General features: G+C 51.4%; 1 protein-coding gene across 8 annotated transcripts in view; it reads left to right on the top strand.

Annotated features, from left to right (window-relative positions):
- LOC148380567 (sickle tail protein homolog) overlaps positions 1–18,514 on the top strand; it is a 46,424-nt gene that overhangs the window by 14,291 nt on the left and 13,619 nt on the right. For 2 of the 8 annotated variants that reach the window (XM_088362872.1, XM_088362874.1), the window contains exons 1-4: positions 246–595; positions 11,598–11,875; positions 17,416–17,499; positions 18,088–18,277. In XM_088362872.1, coding sequence (XP_088218998.1) covers positions 325–595; positions 11,598–11,875; positions 17,416–17,499; positions 18,088–18,277 — 823 coding nt within the window. In that variant the 5' untranslated portion in view covers positions 246–324. Of the gene's footprint in view, positions 1–245; positions 596–11,597; positions 11,876–12,677; positions 12,872–15,439; positions 15,593–17,415; positions 17,500–18,087; positions 18,278–18,514 lie in introns of those variants that run through there. The other 6 variants (XM_088362869.1, XM_088362873.1, XM_088362875.1 and 3 more) reach the window with 6 other exon arrangements.

Below are 18,514 nucleotides of genomic sequence, written 5' to 3'. Positions count from 1 at the left end.
GTGCAAGGTCGGAATGAGATGCTGAAAGAGGACGAATCAAGAGTCACTGGCCAGGAACATTCTGTTAGTTTTGGCAAAGCTGCTCCGCAGGTTGACGCGCACACACACCCGTTGTTTGTCTTAGAGAATGAGCCCAGCAGGCCACGCCAGGAGAGGAGAGCACCTTCCACAGAGCTAATCATCCCCCACCCCCAAATTCCCCTCCCTCTCTCCCCACTGCCTGCCTGCCTGCCTGCCTGCCTACCTGCCTGCCTGCGCCAGTCACAACACGCCGGAGAGCCGCGGGGAGTTCCGAGAGGACGCGGGCGCACAGACCGACTCCAGATGATGTCCAAAAGCTCCAGGCCGGCCCGGCTCCCCTCGACCGGGGCCGGATCCGAGCTGCCCTCCCCCAGGAAGGAATGCCCCGGCACGGCCGCTCGAGCGCAGAGCGTGGGCGAGAAGCCGACGAAGGCGGGCACCGGCGGCCTCTTAGCCAGACACAAAACGCCGAGCCAAAAGGGCCCGCCGGGCGAGGCCGGAGCCGCCGCCGACACCGTGGAGTCCGTCGTCCCTGGGAAGAGTGGAAGGAAAGCGTGGAGCCGCCATCACAGCAGTAAGTGGAATCCTCAACTTGTATGGGCTCACTTTGAAGTGGGGCCTTCTCGTCTTTCACTTGTTCTTTTCTTGTTGCTTCAATCTGGGCATGAAGGCTTCCTCCTTTAACTCTGACCATCTTCTTAGCCTGAAGGAAAGGCACTTGCTGCTCCAGGTTCTTCCAAGATACTACCTTTTCAAATCACAACAAACAATTGCTTTTTTGTCGCGAGAACTAGCGGCAAATAGCTCCGACCGAACAAAGGACTCTTACCGTTCCCTTTTGACTCTCGCTCGACTCGGCGGGGCGCCGACTTTCACGCTGGCGTCGGGAATGGCAGCGCCTTTCCAAAAGTCTGCTATAGCTTCCTGTCAGCGGAGGAAGGGCCATTTTAGTCTTTGGCTCCGAGAGGCCGGCCAAAAGGGGCTGAACTTAGTTGGTGAAGAGAGTTGACACAAGGAGGTCAGGAATGCGAGCAGGGCATGCTGGGGAATCAACAGCCCCCAAAAAAAAGCCCGCTTGTGGGGTACGAGAAGGGTGGGGGTTGGGCAGCTTTCTACTGGAAACCAGATGTTTGTGGGAAGACAAATTAGGCGGCTGTCTCTTTGTGAGGCTCTGAGCCAGAACCAAACCCTGGCCACGGGGTCACGGACGAGACGAGGCAAAGACGATAAGCGTGCGTGACAGGTGACATTTCCACCGTGCCTACCGAAGCTTCGGAACTGACCGCCGCTCCACACCGAGCCCAATTTCACACCTGCAAGTAGAATCCAGTAGAATAGGACCTTGACCAAAGGATCTGGCTTTTCATTTCATTCACACTCGCTTGGCTCAGATCGTTTGAAAACGCGGGCCCCGTCATGCTAGGATTCGCTTCCGAGACCCGGCGGCCGGCCCTCCTGCCCGCCATCTCTTTGGGTGATGACTCACGGAAAGCTCAGCGAGCGTGTCGCGGCGCGATCCCAGCTCTTGCTTGTGCAAGAAGATGACAAAAGGATTTCCATTCCTTTTGTTGGGACAAATGTTTGGAAAGAATGAAAATGAGAAGATGAATTGCATTCTTTGAATTTGTTGGACAATTCTTTTGACTTGGCCACATCTTCAGCACAACCTGTGAGGAGTGCAACAAAGGAGACCTTTTAAAAAGCTTTGATTCCAAATGCGACCCCTCTGAGTCATTGGAGACGCAACGGACTAATGGTGCGTTGCTTGCTTGCTTGCTTGCTTGCTTGCTTGCTTGCTTGCTTGCTTGCTTGCTTGCTTGGTGGCCCGCAGTCTCACATTTGCAAATGAGCGAACCTGACTCAGGCCTCGAAACAGAACAAGTGTGGATTGTAAATTCTTCTCACTAGGGACTGACAGCAGTGGTTTTTCTCATCCGTGGGTATAATTTTCAGTGTTGTTGTTTTTTTTTTTTTTTCTTTCTTTCTTCCCTTCTCCTCCTCGGCTGCAGAGGCGGGAGCCTGTTGAGGTGATTGGCTGCAGCTGGAGAGTGAATTAAAAGAAAAGTGGCCATCTAATGGAAGACCACCATGGTGTTGCAACTCCATTTGTTGAATTTCATCTTCTGAGTTGTCAAAAGTCGTGTTTGTTCCTCAAAGGATTTGGCAGCTCTTCAATTACCTGCCTGCCTGCCTGCCTGCCTGCCTGCCTGCCTGCCCGCCCGCCCGCCCGCCTGCCTGCCTGCCTGTGAAAGTGTCCTTGAACTGCTCTGGGCACCAAAGCTGGTGTCAGAAAGCCAACAAGTTTTTACAAGTCCCGAGGCCGCTGAGAAAACCAAACGGGATGCGTCAAAGCAGGCAGGGAGGGAGGGAGGGAGGTCTGTGCGTCAGATTTATTCCCGACGCATTGCACTCGGAGCAAAATCCACTTCCTGCCCACCTTTGAATCTCTCGCTCTCTTTCTCAGCTCCTTCACATAATTGCTCCTGGAGGCTCCTTGCTCTTCTAGCACCTGGAAGGCAGCTGGCGCCCCCTGCTGTCAAAGCCATGGGACTTGAACTTGAACCCTTCATCTGACTCATGTGGCGGGCATTACGTCAGTGAGTCGCGTGACGTTTCCACTTTTATCCCTCCGAGCGTGACTTGTTCAATGAGGAATTTCTGACTTAACGCCCAGATGGTTTGGCTTCTCTCATCGCTTTTGTATAAACCGCTCCAATCATTGATTGAATCATTGATTTGGGGATAAGCGCCGCCCTTCCGTTTGCTCTCAGATCAGGGGGATTTTTTTGGAGAAAGGGAATAATGCGCTTTGGCCCGGCGATGAAGTCAGCGGTTAGACATTCGAGCTTGTCAACGAGACGGCTCAGCCAGGCCGCGTCGCTAAGCTGCGGGGGAGGGGATGGGGAGGGAGGGAGGGAGGGAGGGAGGGGTTCTGCTGAGCCGGGGCTTTAAATTGCTTCAGAAAACTGAGAAACATACGGTGATGTCATTTTTTACAAAAGTGGCTTTAGAGCGGAGAGGAGCAGCTCACTTGGGGCTTTGGCCCATCGGAGGCTAAAAATACGGAAACGGCAGCTCCGGGGGTGGACGGTGGTGGCGGCCAAGGCCTTTTAGGCTCTTTTGATCCCCCCCTCACTCTCCATGTCACTTTGCTAGGAACGTGGCCCGCAAGCTAATGCTAACGTGAGCCAGCAAGAGCCTGACTTGTGGCTCTTTCTCACGCCTTTGAAATCTATTTGGGTACGAACCACAAAGGAAGGATTTCTATTTTGCTAACGTCTCACCAGCATCTTTAGGAATAAGCGCATTTTGTGTAGCTAGAAGAGAAGAGCCTGTACAGGAGAGTACAGCCCCCCACCTTTCCTCACTCCAACATGTGGTGCCCAGACTAAACACCAAGATGAACGTCTGCAGAATCCAAGCTAGCAAGCGAGGTGGCGTGATGGGCCTCGTGGCTCCGCTGACGTGCGCTCGGGAACAATTAAGGACGGCTTTTGGAACAAAAACGTGGCTCGAAAAGTTAACGAGTGGCTCTTTTTGGTTTCACCGCTAAGATAATTGCAGTGAATTACAAATGAGGTTTTATTTTCATAGTTGAGCACATCAGAGCTGAACTGGGACCAGGTTCGAGCTGAGCTCTCGTCAGGTCAGGTCAGGTCAGGTCAGGAGGTGTTGGCGCAATGATGAAGGTGTTGACGAGGCCAAACAAAAGCTCAGTGTGCTCCCGTCAAACTGCCTCCGCCCACTCGTCACCTCCCGGCCCCGCACCCCTAAATCACACCTCGAAACTGGCCGCCTCGCTTGGGTGGAGGCAGAAAAGCCACTAAAAGGCAGGCAGGCCGGCAGGCCGGCAAGCAGGCGCCTTGTCTTTGGAATTGGGCAGCTCTCAATTTGAGCCTCGTTGAGGTTTCTAACAGCAAACTGCTGGCTTTGGCGAGAAAGTTCCAGACGCATAAAAAAAAAAAAAAATCTTCAGCGTGCTCCCCCCTCCTAATTCAAAAAAACGATTCGTCCTCGTCAGACATTCAAGCTGGGAGTCGAGCACCGTTTTTGGTCCGCACTCTCTCTTGCGGGCATACATGTGACAAGCCTTTGCCAAAACAATGGCTGAGCGAAAGGGAGGGAGGGAGGGAGGGAGGTAGGGTGGTGAGCACTTTTGTATGGATGACCTGATTGGAGCATAAGCAACAGCCCAGGAAGTAAGAAAGCGAGCGAGTGAGCGAGCGAGCGAAAGAGAGAGAGGGGAGGCAGTGGGAGTTGGGAAAAGGAGCAGAAAAAGTTTTTGGGACTGTTGCGTTTGGACGCTTAATCTTAAAGGTGAGTGCCTCACCTCGCCGCTACCAACAATTGTGTACATCTTGCAACATGACTTATTGTCATTTGCATGGCAAAGGCAATTTCCTTTGGGGATCTTTGTCTTTCCCTGCTCGTTTGCGTATGCCTGCCGCTCAAAGCTTGTTTTGCATTTGGGTTGTTGTGTTTTTGCCCTGATCTGAACTGCAGCCAACCGTTCGTTCAGTGAAGCTGCTTTCTGGCTGTGTCTAATTCAACTAAAGAGGGGCTGTTGGGCAGGGGGCTCCAAACAAGAGATTGTGCGTTAAGTCAACTAAGCGTTTTGTTGCATGCGTCGGCCGCCGCATAGTCATCCCTCCTGAGAGGCTGGCTGGCTGGCTGGCTGGCTGGCTGGCTGGCTGGCTGGCTGCCTGCCTGCCTGCCTGCCTGCCTGCCTGCCTGCCTGCCTCCCGCCCTCCCTCCCTCCCTCCCTCCCTCCCTCCCTCCCTCCGTGGATCACGAGGAAGCCGACAGTCAACGGCTGACTGCGGCTCAGGCTCGCGTGAGATTTGGATGTCCGAGTTTGCTCAGGGGGCGAGCGAGGTTTTTCCCACGAGGGGAGACTCGCTCGCTCCTTCTCTGACGGCGGCACTGATGTCGTCACGAAAGTTCCAGCAATGTCCTGTATTTTCTACTTATTGCCACAATCTGTGTGTAAAAGGGACTTTGGCCTGAGCGCTTTCCCGCTACTGTCAATTAATCTCATCTGTAAAGCTCCAAATTTCAGCTTTTTTCCACCCTTCAGTGGATTTGCAGATGCAGGACAGTCTCAGTCTCCTCTTATCAATGAGACAGAACCTCATCATTGGCTGTGGTCGTCTCTCCCGGGTTTCCTGGGTGCTGATGTTATGAAATGGAAGGCGACGGCTGCAAGTGGAATTTGGCCAAGCCGTCCGCCCGCCCGCCCGCCCGCCCGTCTTGAAATGCCATTATATGAGCAAACAGCAGCAGATTCTGTCTTGGGTAGGGGGCTGGTAGACCAGGTGTTTGTCTGCGCTGTCGTTTCTCATCGTGGCGCCGAGCCAACTCGCGCTCACATCGCATGACTGCTTCTGGAGCTGCTTGAATTAGCTTGTGTAGTAGATACTTGGATTAGCATTGCGCTTTCTTTGGATCTTTATGACCTCACTCACTCGCTCGCTCGCCCGCCACTTGTTTCTCAGACTCTATCTCCTTTGTCGCTTGCCTTTGACGGGAACGGAGGTCCGAGACAAATGTCCCGGGGCGTGAAAGGACGCTGGCCCGCCTGGCGCTCTTCTGGCGCTATTAACCTGCCAAGCTCTTTTTCCTCTAGTGTAAACAGAAGCCAGCCCCTTTTAGAAGCGTAGCGAGTAGTTCTTGCTCACCTCTTCGCAAACAGATGAGGGTCAAGGAAACAATCTTCAGCAAAGTTACCATTGGAATGAAGTGTCCCTTTGGCGCCGACTCTGGGATGTTTTTGTTCGCGAGAGCTATTTTTAGCCAAGGCTGCCTTGTGTCTGTGCGCGATGTGTTTGGAGAACTCCTTCCTGCTCTGACTGATAACTGGACAGCATTGTGTAAATCCCCAACTTGATGCAAAGTCTAGTGTCTATACAAACATCATGGCTTCCCGTCTATTTTGACGCACGCGGCCAGCCCAGGAACGTATCGTTCAAAGCGAGCCCTGAAGCGCAGACCGTGCGCCTTCGTGCAGTCCAGAGAACGGCGGTGTTTAGCGTCGCCACGTAGCGCCGCAATAGTTTATTTGGAGAGGGCGCTACGTAAAGACCTGGGTGCCAGAAGATGGCGTCCGTTGGCTGAGCCTCACTTCCTTTGGGGGCTCTCCACTTTCTTTCCACAGTAGGCGTTTGCGGTCTCCAAGTCTAGACGGCACCCCAGAGTACGTCTTGAGCCATTCCCGCCTCACCTCACCCGCTCGCTCTACAGTTACCGGCGCTAATAAAAGCAAAACGATTCCCCAGCGTGAAAATGTTTGGGTAGGCTTTTTGCGGGCGCAGAATGAGATCAGAACCCAGACTGGCTTCTCGTATCTTTTCCCCTCACGAGACGTTTTGGCAAACTGTAGCCGAGAGGTATTGGCTCATTCGGATTCTTGGAAGAAAGCCAAGACCGCGGCCCGGCTTCTCCATTCCCCCAAGATGGCGACGGCGCTACCTTACGCAACATTCCGTTCCGTAACCTTTCCGTTCATTTTCAGAACGGCAGGAAAAAGGTCTCGCAAGCACACCACGGGATCTTGGTGTACTTTATCACCTTTGTTTTCGAGGTTTTCTTCCTTCCGCAACGGTCTTCTCGGCAGCGGTGCAGCTGCTGCACCCCCCCCCCCCACCCCACCCCACCCCCGCCCCTACTCCAGTCCTGAGCCACCAAGTATGCCTCATCCAATTTGTGGGTTATGGGAAAGAAAATGGCACGTAAACGTCCAAAAGTAGATAATTGAATTCCAGCAAAACAAATGGTCCATTCAGCTCTGACTTGTTGAAGAGGAGCTTTTGGTTATTCGACGCATCCCGTTGAGTGGGTCAGCTCCGACAGCTCGATGGATAGGACTTGCTCTGTGGGGCCGCGGAGAGACTTCATTATAGTCACTATGGCACTTTGGCTGTAGCGTATCCATAATGCATGGCTCCCTCGCAAGCACGCTCGCTCGCGAGCTTGGGCGCGTCTTTCCGACGCGCTGTGTCGCTACGCCAAAACCAAAGTCGCCGTTGTTCCCAAATCCCATTTAGGGGAAGCGTAATTGCAGAGTCACAGCAAACTAACCGGTGGCGACCAGATTTGACCTCCGCAAGATTTTTTTTGCTCAACTCTTCTGTCTGTATGGAGACTCAATCCATTGCTTGCTGCTTTGTTTTTGGGCGGGTTGCTTGTTACAGCTGGCGAGGCTTACCGAGCCACGTGTTTTAGAGGCAAAGCCGTGGCTCGTAAATGGCCAACAATCCGCCGAAAGATACTAACGCGCCGTCTTGAAGCCGAGGGGGACCGTAAAGCCGGCCATCGTTTCCGGTGAGCGCAAGCAAAGCCATTTGTACATAAATCCGCCTGTCGTTAGAATAATCGGATCGTTATTAAGACGGGCCCATGGTTTTCGGACAACAAGGAGGGAAGGGCGTGTCGGACGGCGCGCTGACAAAAGACATCAAGATTCCAATAAACAATGGTTTTAATTGGGAGCGGTGAGACCATCTTGGGGCTTAGAGGCGTACCTCGTTAAAAAGAGTGACGGTGGCGTTCCACTTTCCTGCCTTTTATAAAAACACACACAAATGGTTTCTTTGATAGCTTGGCCAGATATCAGAGGAGCATTTGCTTGCACCGTAACTCCTCCCACGTGGCAATTTTGTTCCAATCGGCTCGGCGAGTGCGGCAAGCGGGTGCAAGTGTGCGAAGTTTCAATTGAGGGTTTGAATTGAGATGTTCTCGCTGTGACGTATTTGCGCAGCGCTGGTTCGTAAGGCTGCGTCATGTCCTCCCTTCAGTAAGCTGAATTCGCTGCCGCCGCTTTGATCAGCAAAGAGTCCCGTCGCTAATCCTCTTGAGCTGTGGATGTTTGCCCGGGACACACAGACTTTCCAAATGTGATTAAAAAACAGATGCAAAGGCCCCTCCAAAAATGAAAAGTTGGAATCGCAAGTGACATAACGCTGACGTGTGCAACTTTTGATGCCTTGCCACCCATTTGGAACATCACAACATCAGGTGACTTGTGACGGAAGAAGAGGGAGAAAAGAAAGGCCACTTGAAGGTCTGCCCCCCCCCCCCCCCCCCCCTCCATTACATCACTGGTGGAGTTCTGGGAGGGTGGGGCTATCCCCTGAGGATGATGTCATCCATAACCAATCGGCGCATACCTAGGAGACTTGTTCCCGAGTTGTGGAGCCTCTAACATCACACTTTGAAAATGTGAATATTCATTTGAAAACATCCTAACTATTTGTAGCATAGAAGTTCCGACCTTTTCCTGAACACATTTTCCCACACCTAGCTGACTAGATCCAGATATCAAGCTTCAGCCCTCCATCTTGAGGAGTTTAGGAAGACTTCAGGTGAGAGAACTGGGCTCCAATTCCTTCACCCGGCGGCAGCCGTTCCGTGCATTTAACGCCCCCTCCTAGTTGGCCCAGAGAGCGCCGTTGCCACGGGAGACCGGCGAGGCATTCGAGTCTCCCTTCACACACTCAGAGCCCAAGTTAATGAAGTGCACATTAACACACGCTCGGCTCGGCTCGGCTCGGCTCGGCTCGGCTCGGCTCAGCTCGGCTTAGTTAATGAACGGCAAAAGGCGGACTGGAGCGACTCCCTGATCGCTTCACAGCGCGTGGACTGATCAGTGTTTGCAAGTTGTGAGTGTAAGAAATGAATGTGGCCTTTGGCATTGCCGACCGGCTGGGCTTTGCGACATCTCCGGTGCGGCTTACCTGTGCCCAAACTGACTGAAAGTCACATTTGAGCTGCTGCTTTGTAGCACAGGTTGCTCAGTTTCAAGCTTTTATTTCATTCAGACAATTCAGCTGTGTAAAAATAAATCCTCATCATAATAGCGCTGGTTGTTTTTTATTTCCAATGAGCTAAACCATTGAGTAGCATTTTTTGGTGTTGTTTTTGTAGGTCCGAGTCAGCACTTTGTGTATCCAGAGGCTTAGTTGCACGGCAAAGTTTGGCACGAGCACGGGGCTGGCTTCATTCCTGCGTACGGCCGGCCGACAGGTGGAGGCTCGCCAAGCTGGATGTTCAAACCGCATAATTTACTCGTGGAACCTTTGTGATGCTGTCAGAAAGGGGGGGGCGGGGCGCGGGGTCTTTTTTTTTTTTTTTTTTTTTTTTTAACATGTGGAATGCTAAGGGGAGATTTTGGACTACAGGCTGTAATTTTTGGTTGTGGTTGGATACATTTTACTCTTTAGGACAGCGCTTGTCAAAACTGGGGTAGAAAAAAAAGATCTTTATAGTTTATCATTTAAAACTGTGCCTCCCTCGAATAAACTATAGAACTGATACTAAAACGGATACAAACTTAACTAAAAGCATACCTCAGCAAAAAAATCCAATCTGCTCGAAAAATTAAAAAGGCCCAAAACAAAAGCAAGAGCAAAATCCCAAAGTTTCTCTAAGCCCGCTCTGTACCTAAAAGCTGTGAATCTCATTTGATGATGCTAGCTAGGCAGCATCTGCAAAGCAACAGGTTGGAGCCTGTTCTCCGGAGCTTTCCACCTCCATTTAAGGGCATTGCAAGACGCCATGGCCAACAAAAACACTTTGGCAAAGATCCCCGCCGGGGCTGAAAGTGGCGCCGGAGCGGACGCGCCCTCTCGCATTTGGACATTAGCCGTCGGGTCGGCCGTGCGCTGGGACCAGCGCTCCCAATTACACGGCTCGCCCCCCCCAACCCTCCTATTGATCGTGTTGCTTTCCACGGACCACCGTGAAGGTGCGCCAATGTCGCGGAGTCGGATCGATTCCCAGCCGCTACGGGCCAATGAGCTCATGAGGGTTGGCGGAGAAAGATAATATTGCATTGAAGACCAGACGTGACCAAAACGGCAGCGGCTGGGTTCTTCTCCTACCGGGTGGGTTCCTAATTAGGAGCAAGCGCTGTCGGCTTGGGAGAGGATTCGCTTAGGCTCGGTTCTAGCTCAAATGATAGCGCTCGAGAATCAAAGTCCAAGAATTTAACATGACACCTGTTCATTATTGTTGTTGTCGCAAGTGTTCCGGCGGTGTTGACACGCACTCTGTGCTTGCCTTAGATGTTCCGAGGAGCGCGAGGAGGCTGGTCGCACGAGGTCCTGGAATGCAGTTGACTTTCTAAATCCCCCAGCAGTCTATCCTGGGGTGAGGGAGGGAGGGAGGGGGGAAGGGCCTATCTCAAGCCCCCCCTTTTTGTCCACGTGAGCTGCTCCTGGAATCTCAAAGCAAGCCAGCCAGCGAGCAGCCAGTCAGAGGGTCAACCGGAGATCCGTCCCCTCTTTTGCGCGATGGAGGAAGAAATGCCTGATGAAGATTGTTCCTTTGTGGAAGGTAATGAGTTGTTGTTGTTTGAATTTTCGCATAGCCCCCCCAGCCAGCCAGCCAGCCAGCCACCTACCGGTGAGCCCGGTACACTTTGACTTTGTTTTTGTCTGCTGAGTGTAATTTGGTGAGCGGTGAGGGGGAACTGTTTGGGTGTTAAAAATAGCTCTCCAAGTACACCAGACGTGCCGAGGCCCCGACTTAGAGCAGGGAGTTGGGCGGGAGGTGCTGTGCGGGGTGTTTGGGACCACGGCCGGCCGCCGCATGCTTATGCACCGTCGTCGCTGTTGTTTGTGTGTTTGCCCATCAAAGCTGGGATTCCTCAAAAGATTTGCAGTTAGAAGCGGGATCATCAAATTTGCATCAGGTTTTCCTCCAATTTGCTTGAGTTCAAAGGCTGCTTGAGCGCAAACGGCATGGCGTCTGCAAAACATTTTCTCGTAAACGACTTGACCTCTGCAAACGTAAACCTTAACCCATCGGCACGTTAGCTTCATTCTGTCATCTTGAGTTTATTTTCCCCTTTCTGTGCTTTGACATTTTGTGTTTACAAGGATCAATCCACATCTGGTATTTTTGGAGAAATGGGCCATGATGATGATGATGATGATGATGATGTGTTTCTTGCGCTGTCAAGCGGAGACGCTGTTTATGCGCGCAAACGCTCGGACGACTGCGAGGAGACAACTCGGCGCTACAAAAGTGGAAAACTCAAGTGGTGCTCTGTGGTGACAATTGTCATAAATAGAAAAAAGAGAAATAGCATCTGTTCCCTGGGTAGCGCCACTTGACAGTTAGATAAGATAAGAAGCCTTTATTGTCATTGTATGGTGAGATGGAGAACAATAAAACAAGTCAAACAGAGCATACACCGTATACGGTGCAGAGCACATTTGATGTGAAATTTCTAAGCGTAACGGTGCAATGCCATAGGCGGATGCATGGATGGACGGACGGACGGACGGACGGACGGACGGCCGTGTTGTGTGCAGTTGCAGCAATGCCATTTGGACTTCAGTGCAGTGATGGCCTGCCTGTTCCTGAGTCTGTTTGTTCTGGTCAAGCGGTACAAGGTCACGAGCAGCTTCTGGCACTAAACTTCTCGTCCAAATCACTTTTCGTCTTCGGAACATTTCTCGACTGGCCTACGAGTATATAAAAGATGGAGTCCAAGTATATTGAAGAAGAGCCTTGAAGAATACATAGTATATCCCCTTTCATGTGTCTTGACCTTGTGTGTTTTGTACGTTCAGAGCAGACCAAGAGCAACCTCAGGGTCACCTCCCCGGAGGACGCCGCGCGCAGGCAGGCCTCGCCAAATGGGCTGCCCGCTTCCAGGGCAGCAGACGCCAAAGATCGCGCCGTCCCGCGGAGACACACGTTAGGGGGCGCCCGCGGTAGCCGAGAGATCCTGGCCATGCAGCCGCCCGACATGGACAAGAAGAGGGAGGCCTTCCTGGAGCACCTCAAGCACAAGTACCCCCACCACGCCTCGGCCATCATGGGCCACCAGGAAAGGCTGCGGGAGCAGGTAAGATCGGCTCCGGAATGTGAGTGTGTGTGTGTGTGTGTGTGTTGGGGGGGGGGCATATTGCTGAAATCGCATCGGCGACTCACGGAGGCTGCCGATGCTGTGCACCGATACTTAAAGGAAAAAAAATCTGACAAAGTGACTGTGTGTAGGCAAAACAATGAAGGTAATAGTGACTTTGGCATCTGGCCATGACGGACGCTCCGGGCCGTGACGGACGCTCCGGGCCGTGTTTCCCTTGGTGGTGGCTTGCGAAGCACTCGGTGCCCACGGTGTCATCAAATAATTCCTCTTACTATTTGACAACAAACACTTCTAAAAGATGACACGCATGCAAGTTAAACATGAGCAGGCAGTGTGCTGGATGTAAAACAGTTGTACAGTTTGAACATTGAATTGAGTGATTATTTCACGTACCACCAGGGGGAGCCTGCGTACCACCAGTGGCACGCAGCAAACACTAAATAAATCCCTCTGATTGTGACGTAGCATCCCATCATCATAAATCTGACATCGTATTTTTTCCAAGCAAGAGAGCAAATGTTAATTGTTGAAGAATACGGTATGAAGGTGCTTTTTTTAGTGCTGCTTTTGTTTTGCGTCACCTAGTGTCTGGCAAATGTGTGAGTGCAGCAAAATGCACTTTGCTGTCGCGAGCTTGTCAAACAGGTAGGTTCAGTCAGCTGCAGCCCGGCTGGATTGGCTAGGCCGGCCGGGCCGGGCCGGGCTGGGTGGAGTCACGGCCGGTCGCCATGGCGACGCCGTGTGATGTCACCACTGGAGGGGGCTCGCTGGTTAGAGCTTGACTTGACTTGCTGCCTGCCTGCCTGCCTGCCTGCCTGGCTGCCTGGCTGCCTGCCTGCAAGAGAAAGAGGTGTCGAGACTGAGCTGAGCCATGGTCGCACAGCAGAGTTTGCGCGTGGATTATCGCATTCTTTGAAATGAGCACAACAACTTTTTCCACACTCTGACTACAATTATTTGTTTACCAGTGAGGTAGGTTGCGATTCTTTTCCCTTCCTCTGAGTCCAAGTTGGATTTGTTAGACGTGCGCAGACTCGTTTGGCAACTTGCACGCTGGGCAGGTGCTTGTTGGCTCCATTGCAAAACGACCTAAAAAAAAAAAGTTGTTTGGGGTTATTAATGGGGAAAACTGTGCTTGTGGGTGTTGCAACATCATCTATATAATCATTTGATAAGGGCGTCGTTTTTACGCCAATTGTTTTGCATGGGTTCAAGAAAAGAAACGAGCGTGTTCTCATTTGTTTTGACAATATTGCAACAGTGTTGCCATTTGAAGTGAAATCCAATGCGCTGTCCTTTCAACAGTCCTACTTGTTGAAGAAATATTTTGGAAGTCATATTTAATGGTTGCATCTGCCATTGCCAAGCTCAGTATTTGTTTGGACTGTTGGGTGGCAATGTTTTTGTGTTGTGCCATAGTAATGCTCTTATGCACAATGACCTCCTGGTGGCAGAAATGCATGTTATCAACTTGTTTTGTATCATAGTTTACAATATTGGAAGTAGAATTATTATATAGTGTCATTATTTTCTCTTCTCTTTGCACATTATTCCGAATTTTGCGAATATTGGGGTTGGCTACAATGAGTCACCTTTCACTGCGTGATTAATCATAAAATCATTTTATTGTGATATGCTAGTTGTGGGTCACCTTTTTTGTATTTTATTTCATATATTGTGCAGTTATATTTTTATAATACTCTTGTGTTTATTTTTTACACTTTATCATTATTTCTTATATTGTTCTGCTACCCCCCCACCCAAAAAAAGAAATAAATTACCAAACATGATGCATCTTCAAAAAGAATCGGACAGCAGTAAGTGGTGTCACACTGCACCCTTTTATTCAAGCAAGACTGAACAGAAGTTTTTCCCACGCTGTGCCCCCCACCATACAGGAAGAGCAAACCCCGCTGGCGACGGACGGTGCGTGCCTCGCGGGTGTAAAAAAACAAAACGGTCTCAGGAGGTTTGAGTTACTCGAGGCGGAGAGATTGAGAAAAGCCCAAGATATGATCTCACGCCTAACTTCCTGAATTGTCACCTCCAGAGTGTTTGACTGAAATTGACATTTCTGTATCTGTCTGCCTCACAAAAGCCAGTCGTTTCATTTCCGGGGCCGTGAAAGACACGGATCACCGGAGATGAGATAACATCTACGCTGGCACCATTGACCCCGCGCAAACACACGCGCGCACAATTCCTCCCTCCCTGCCTCCCTTCCGCCTCTGTGCGTGATGTGCCGTGAATTCCGAGGTGAACAGTTTTGTTCGACACAGTCGAGCGGCCTTTTGAGACGGTTGGCGGACCGGTCTTGCATCCCCGGGATGTGCATCATCCTTTGGCCCGTGAGAGCGGCTCACCAAAGACTTGACCTGTGGCAGGTGAGGGAAAGGTGAGCTGTGTTCAAGTGCAGCATGCTTCTGTCCTCCTGTGAAACTGCCACCGTTTCACATTTCCTTGGAACTTTGCGTGATCAAATATCGATGCGTCGGATATGCACGTCACTTAGGTAGGACCGCTTTTTGTGTCGAGTGAAAGCTCTCGAGTTCATTTGTTGTCGGTTGCCTCCAAACTGCCCGAGACACAAGGTCAGCTCATCGCCGTTTGTATTGCAAAGCTTAAGTCGGGCTATCAAGAGTGCAAAAAAGCGCCCGCTGGAAGGAGCTCAGACCCGATTAGCTGCTCTGATTAAGACACTTGTATTGTGTCGTGTTAAAAACAACAAAAAGCGCCGTCTGGCTTTCGTGGCTATGGGCGGCGATCAGATGCAGGCCAATCATCTGGCCTTCTGTCGGGAGGGGCTTAACCCCAGAGACGCGCCGGATTAGACGAGACGAGGGGGCATCGGCGCCACTGCGCGCGCCGCTTGGCCCCGAAACTCCAACGGGGGGGGGGGGGGTCATTTCACGGTGCACGCCGCCAACTTGCTCGCTCGTTCCGAGTCATTAAGACGGACGGCCGGCCTCAGAAGCTCTGCTAGCAACCGCAGTGACAATCAAAGATTGTTTCCTGCCTGCAGGAGTCCTTATTCTAGCGTCTTGAGATGTTCTCACCCGAGTAGACCTTTTCACATCAAGAAACCCACGTGAAATTTGATCGTCAGCCAGTCTGACTGGATGGAAGCGCTCCTCCTCTTTGTGTTCCACCATCGGTGCTGTGTGTTATTCTGGCCGATTAAAGGGCAAGTCCGGGCAGATTGGAGCAGTGTTACCCCGTCAGCAAATAGTTTGGAGGTGGCAAGAGAGGCAGTTTGGACCGAAGCCTGTGTGTGCGACTGTGTGTGTGCCCGACTGTGTGTGTGTGTGTGTGTGTGTGTGTGTGTGTGTGTGTGTGTGTGTGTTTAGTCCATCACCTGCTGAGTGTCTTGCATAGACTGCCGTCTTATCTCCGTGGGATACGAGTCGTATCTTTTTATCTTCCGACACGGGAGATCCGAACGCGGGCACAAGTGTTGAGAGGCTTTTTGAAAATGCATAAGAAGGGTTAGGGCAGGGCAGCGCAGGGCAGGGCAGCGCAGCGCAGCGGAGCGCAGCGGGTTGAGGTAGACCAGAAAGGAAAAGAGTCAGGAACAGTTGTACAGAGAAAGTGCTACAAGGTCTAAAACAACACCCAGAGGAAGAACTGCTTTCCTCTGGACCAGGGGCTTTCCATTTGCACATGTTGGTTGGAGCGCCACACGTTTCCAATATGGTAAATGCTGCATAGTTTCATGTTTCTTTCTTTCCTCTATTCTTGATGTCAATTTTGTCATGCTGAAGCAATAGCAAATGTTAGCATGTTAACATTTTCCCCATTTGACATCGTGTGTGAGATGCAACTGGAGTTACTGTCTTGCTCTGTTATGGAGCCAGAAAGTCATCCGTTTGGACTTTTATCGACTTTTATGAGCATATTTGAATAGAAAACCCAAAATGAAAAGAGCAGAGCCCTTGAGTGCTGTGCTGTTGTGTGTAAATGTTATTCGCATTTGAACAATTTGACATAGTGTGTGAGAGATGTAAGTCGGGTCTTTGCTGTGTCAAGTGCCGAGAGTGTTAACAAGTCATCCATTTGTACTTTGTGATGAACTTTTCATTTGAATAGAAAAGCAGAAAATGAAAATTGCAGAGCCACGGAGTGATCTCTGTTCCCGGCGGCAGCCGTGTCTGATGCTTTCGCAAAGTTGACTCTTGAACGCCACTCGTTCGGCGGAGCGCGCGCTTGATGTCTGCCCGTGCTAACCGCGACTAATTTGGATACGCTTGCGAGCGTGAACTCGATCGGACCGCTCAGACGTCAGAAATGTCAGCGAGGTGGACGGGCACGTCATTCATTGTCTTCGCTGTTACTGCTCAGATGTGGAATGGCTAGGACCAAAATGAAAACAAAAGGAGCCTCCAAAAGTCACGTTTGACCAAAGAGTCATTCCCGCCCGCTTAAATGAACGAATTGGCGCAAGTCCGAAAATGGGAATGGATGACCAGGGCCGTAATGGCCGTCATTAAGGAAGACAAAAAGAGGTTCTACTGCTCTGCTCCATGCAAATCTTTTTTTAGAGTGTGATGTGCTGAAAGTAAGCGATTTGGCGCTGCTTTGGAAAAACACACCTCCGTTATGGAGTTCTTTGCAAAAGACAACTAAATGCGCCTGAAGGGAAAGCAGATAAAAGGAAGCCAAAATGTGTGTTTTGCAATGCACCCCGTCCCGTCCCGTCCCGTCCCGTCCCGTCCCCTGTGTGTTTTGGAGCGAGGAGGCTAACAAAGAGGGACACGCATGAGCGAGTAGGAGCCATTGTTCCAGAAAATGTGACCCCAGCCCAGGACATCCTGGAAACATTTCCGCCGCCTTATTTGTATGCTAGTCAAATCTCACAGGTCAGCGCAACGGCTTGTTTTTGAGCACATATCGCCACGCGCATGAAAAAAAAAGCTTTCAAGCCAACGACCCGTCAGCCTTCGGCCGAGATGGCGCGATTAAAGAAAATTGCCGAGAGTAGCCCGCTGCGAGCTTATTCTAGTGTAATGTACCTGGCGACAGCCCACACAAAGGCTACCGCCACCAGATGCCCTTTTTTCCCAGCAAGAGGCGAGGCCTGGCTGTGAATTTGGGAAGAGACACTCGCAGCAATGCACACCCAAAAGAAAAGGTTCCATGACGCCCGGCTGTTGTAGAAAATTCCAAGGCGTCGCTATGGACGCACATGAATCTTTCAAAGCGCGTCGCACGTGTGGTTTCGGCCGAGTGTGCCGTGGACTGCGGGTCGCCTCTTCCAGTTCGCAGAAGAGCATGTTTTTAATCCCATATTTGAAGGAGTCATCGATATTGTCGGCAAAGCCAATCAAATGGAGCTGGAAGGGATGATTCAAAGTGGCCAAATTGTTAGACGTGAGGCAAAGCACTTTTGGCCAGGCCCCCCCCATCAAGTTGTTGTTGTCGCCACGGCGCCCTCCGTTTGCTCCGATGAGCGCCTCGTTTTCCAATCTCGGGCCGCCCTCCCGCCAGCATTTGAATTTGCTCCTTTTCCTTCCCGTCAGTCTCTGCAGGCCATGCTCTCCTCCCTGCGCTCGGAGCTGGACATTCAGAGCTACTTGATGACCATCCGCTCGCCCGCTCGCACAGTTAGTCGGCTCGACTGGGGTGTCTGCATTTTGCCGTGTGGCGCGCGCGCATGTGTGCGTGTGTGTGTGTGTGTCTTGTAACGATACGCTATTTTATCACAAACATTTCAAATGCAAACATGTGTGACAAAGTAGCAGCATGTTTAAGGGAGCAATAGAAGGTCAGTGCATAAAGAGCCTACTGTTCCACGACCCCCCCACCCCAGCACCGCCACTTTGTCCTCGCGGCGCAGATCGTCTTACCGACGGCACAAAAGCTGGGCGAGCTCCCCGGTCCCGTCCCACACACGGCCGTATGGAAGCTTCGCTTAACCAAGGCCCGATCCGATTACAAACGACGGTCACGTCTCGTAACTCCGTAAGGACTGGCTGCGACTTTTTTTTTTTGTCTGTGTGAGAAACTTTGCCACTTAATGCATCGTTTGTCCGACGTTATCGCATGTTGACGAAGGCGGAGCCGACAGAGTGGGACTTAACAATTCTAGCACGGCTTGACAAACTTGCACTGCATGAGTTAGAGCTATTGTTTTTTTGCAATAGTAACTTTTGTTCCAGATTCTTACATTGCATTTTTTTTTGGTCTTCCAGAGCAGAAGCCCCAAGCACTGCCCCAGCCCGCAGCCCGGCGTGGACGCCGACCACCTCTCCCTCACCTCCTTGGACTCGCTGGAGGCCATGTCCGAGGCGGACGCGCCAATGGGCTTCACCCGGGGCAGCCGGGTCCGCGCCAGCCTGCCCGTGGTGCGATCCACCAACCAGACCAAAGATCGCTCGCTCGGTACGTTGGCGATATGTGTATGCTTTCACCAAAATCATTCTTCTTTTTTTTTTTTTTTTGCGTGTGAGTAGTTTTATTACCTCTGATAGGTGGCAAAGAGATGCTCTACGTCATTTGGGAGAGGGGGCAGGGGGGGTGTTATGGCGTGACAAGAGGGAGGGGCGGAGTGAAGCGGGGCTTTACTACCTTGTCCCTCCCATGATGACACACACACACGCACACACACGCACACACACA

This window comes from Syngnathus floridae, chromosome 20, assembly GCF_059516105.1.
Source record: "Syngnathus floridae isolate MCC-2025c chromosome 20, RoL_Sflo_1.0, whole genome shotgun sequence".
NCBI classification, from domain to species: Eukaryota; Metazoa; Chordata; class Actinopteri; order Syngnathiformes; family Syngnathidae; genus Syngnathus; species Syngnathus floridae.
This window is presented reverse-complemented; position numbering and strand designations above follow the sequence as displayed.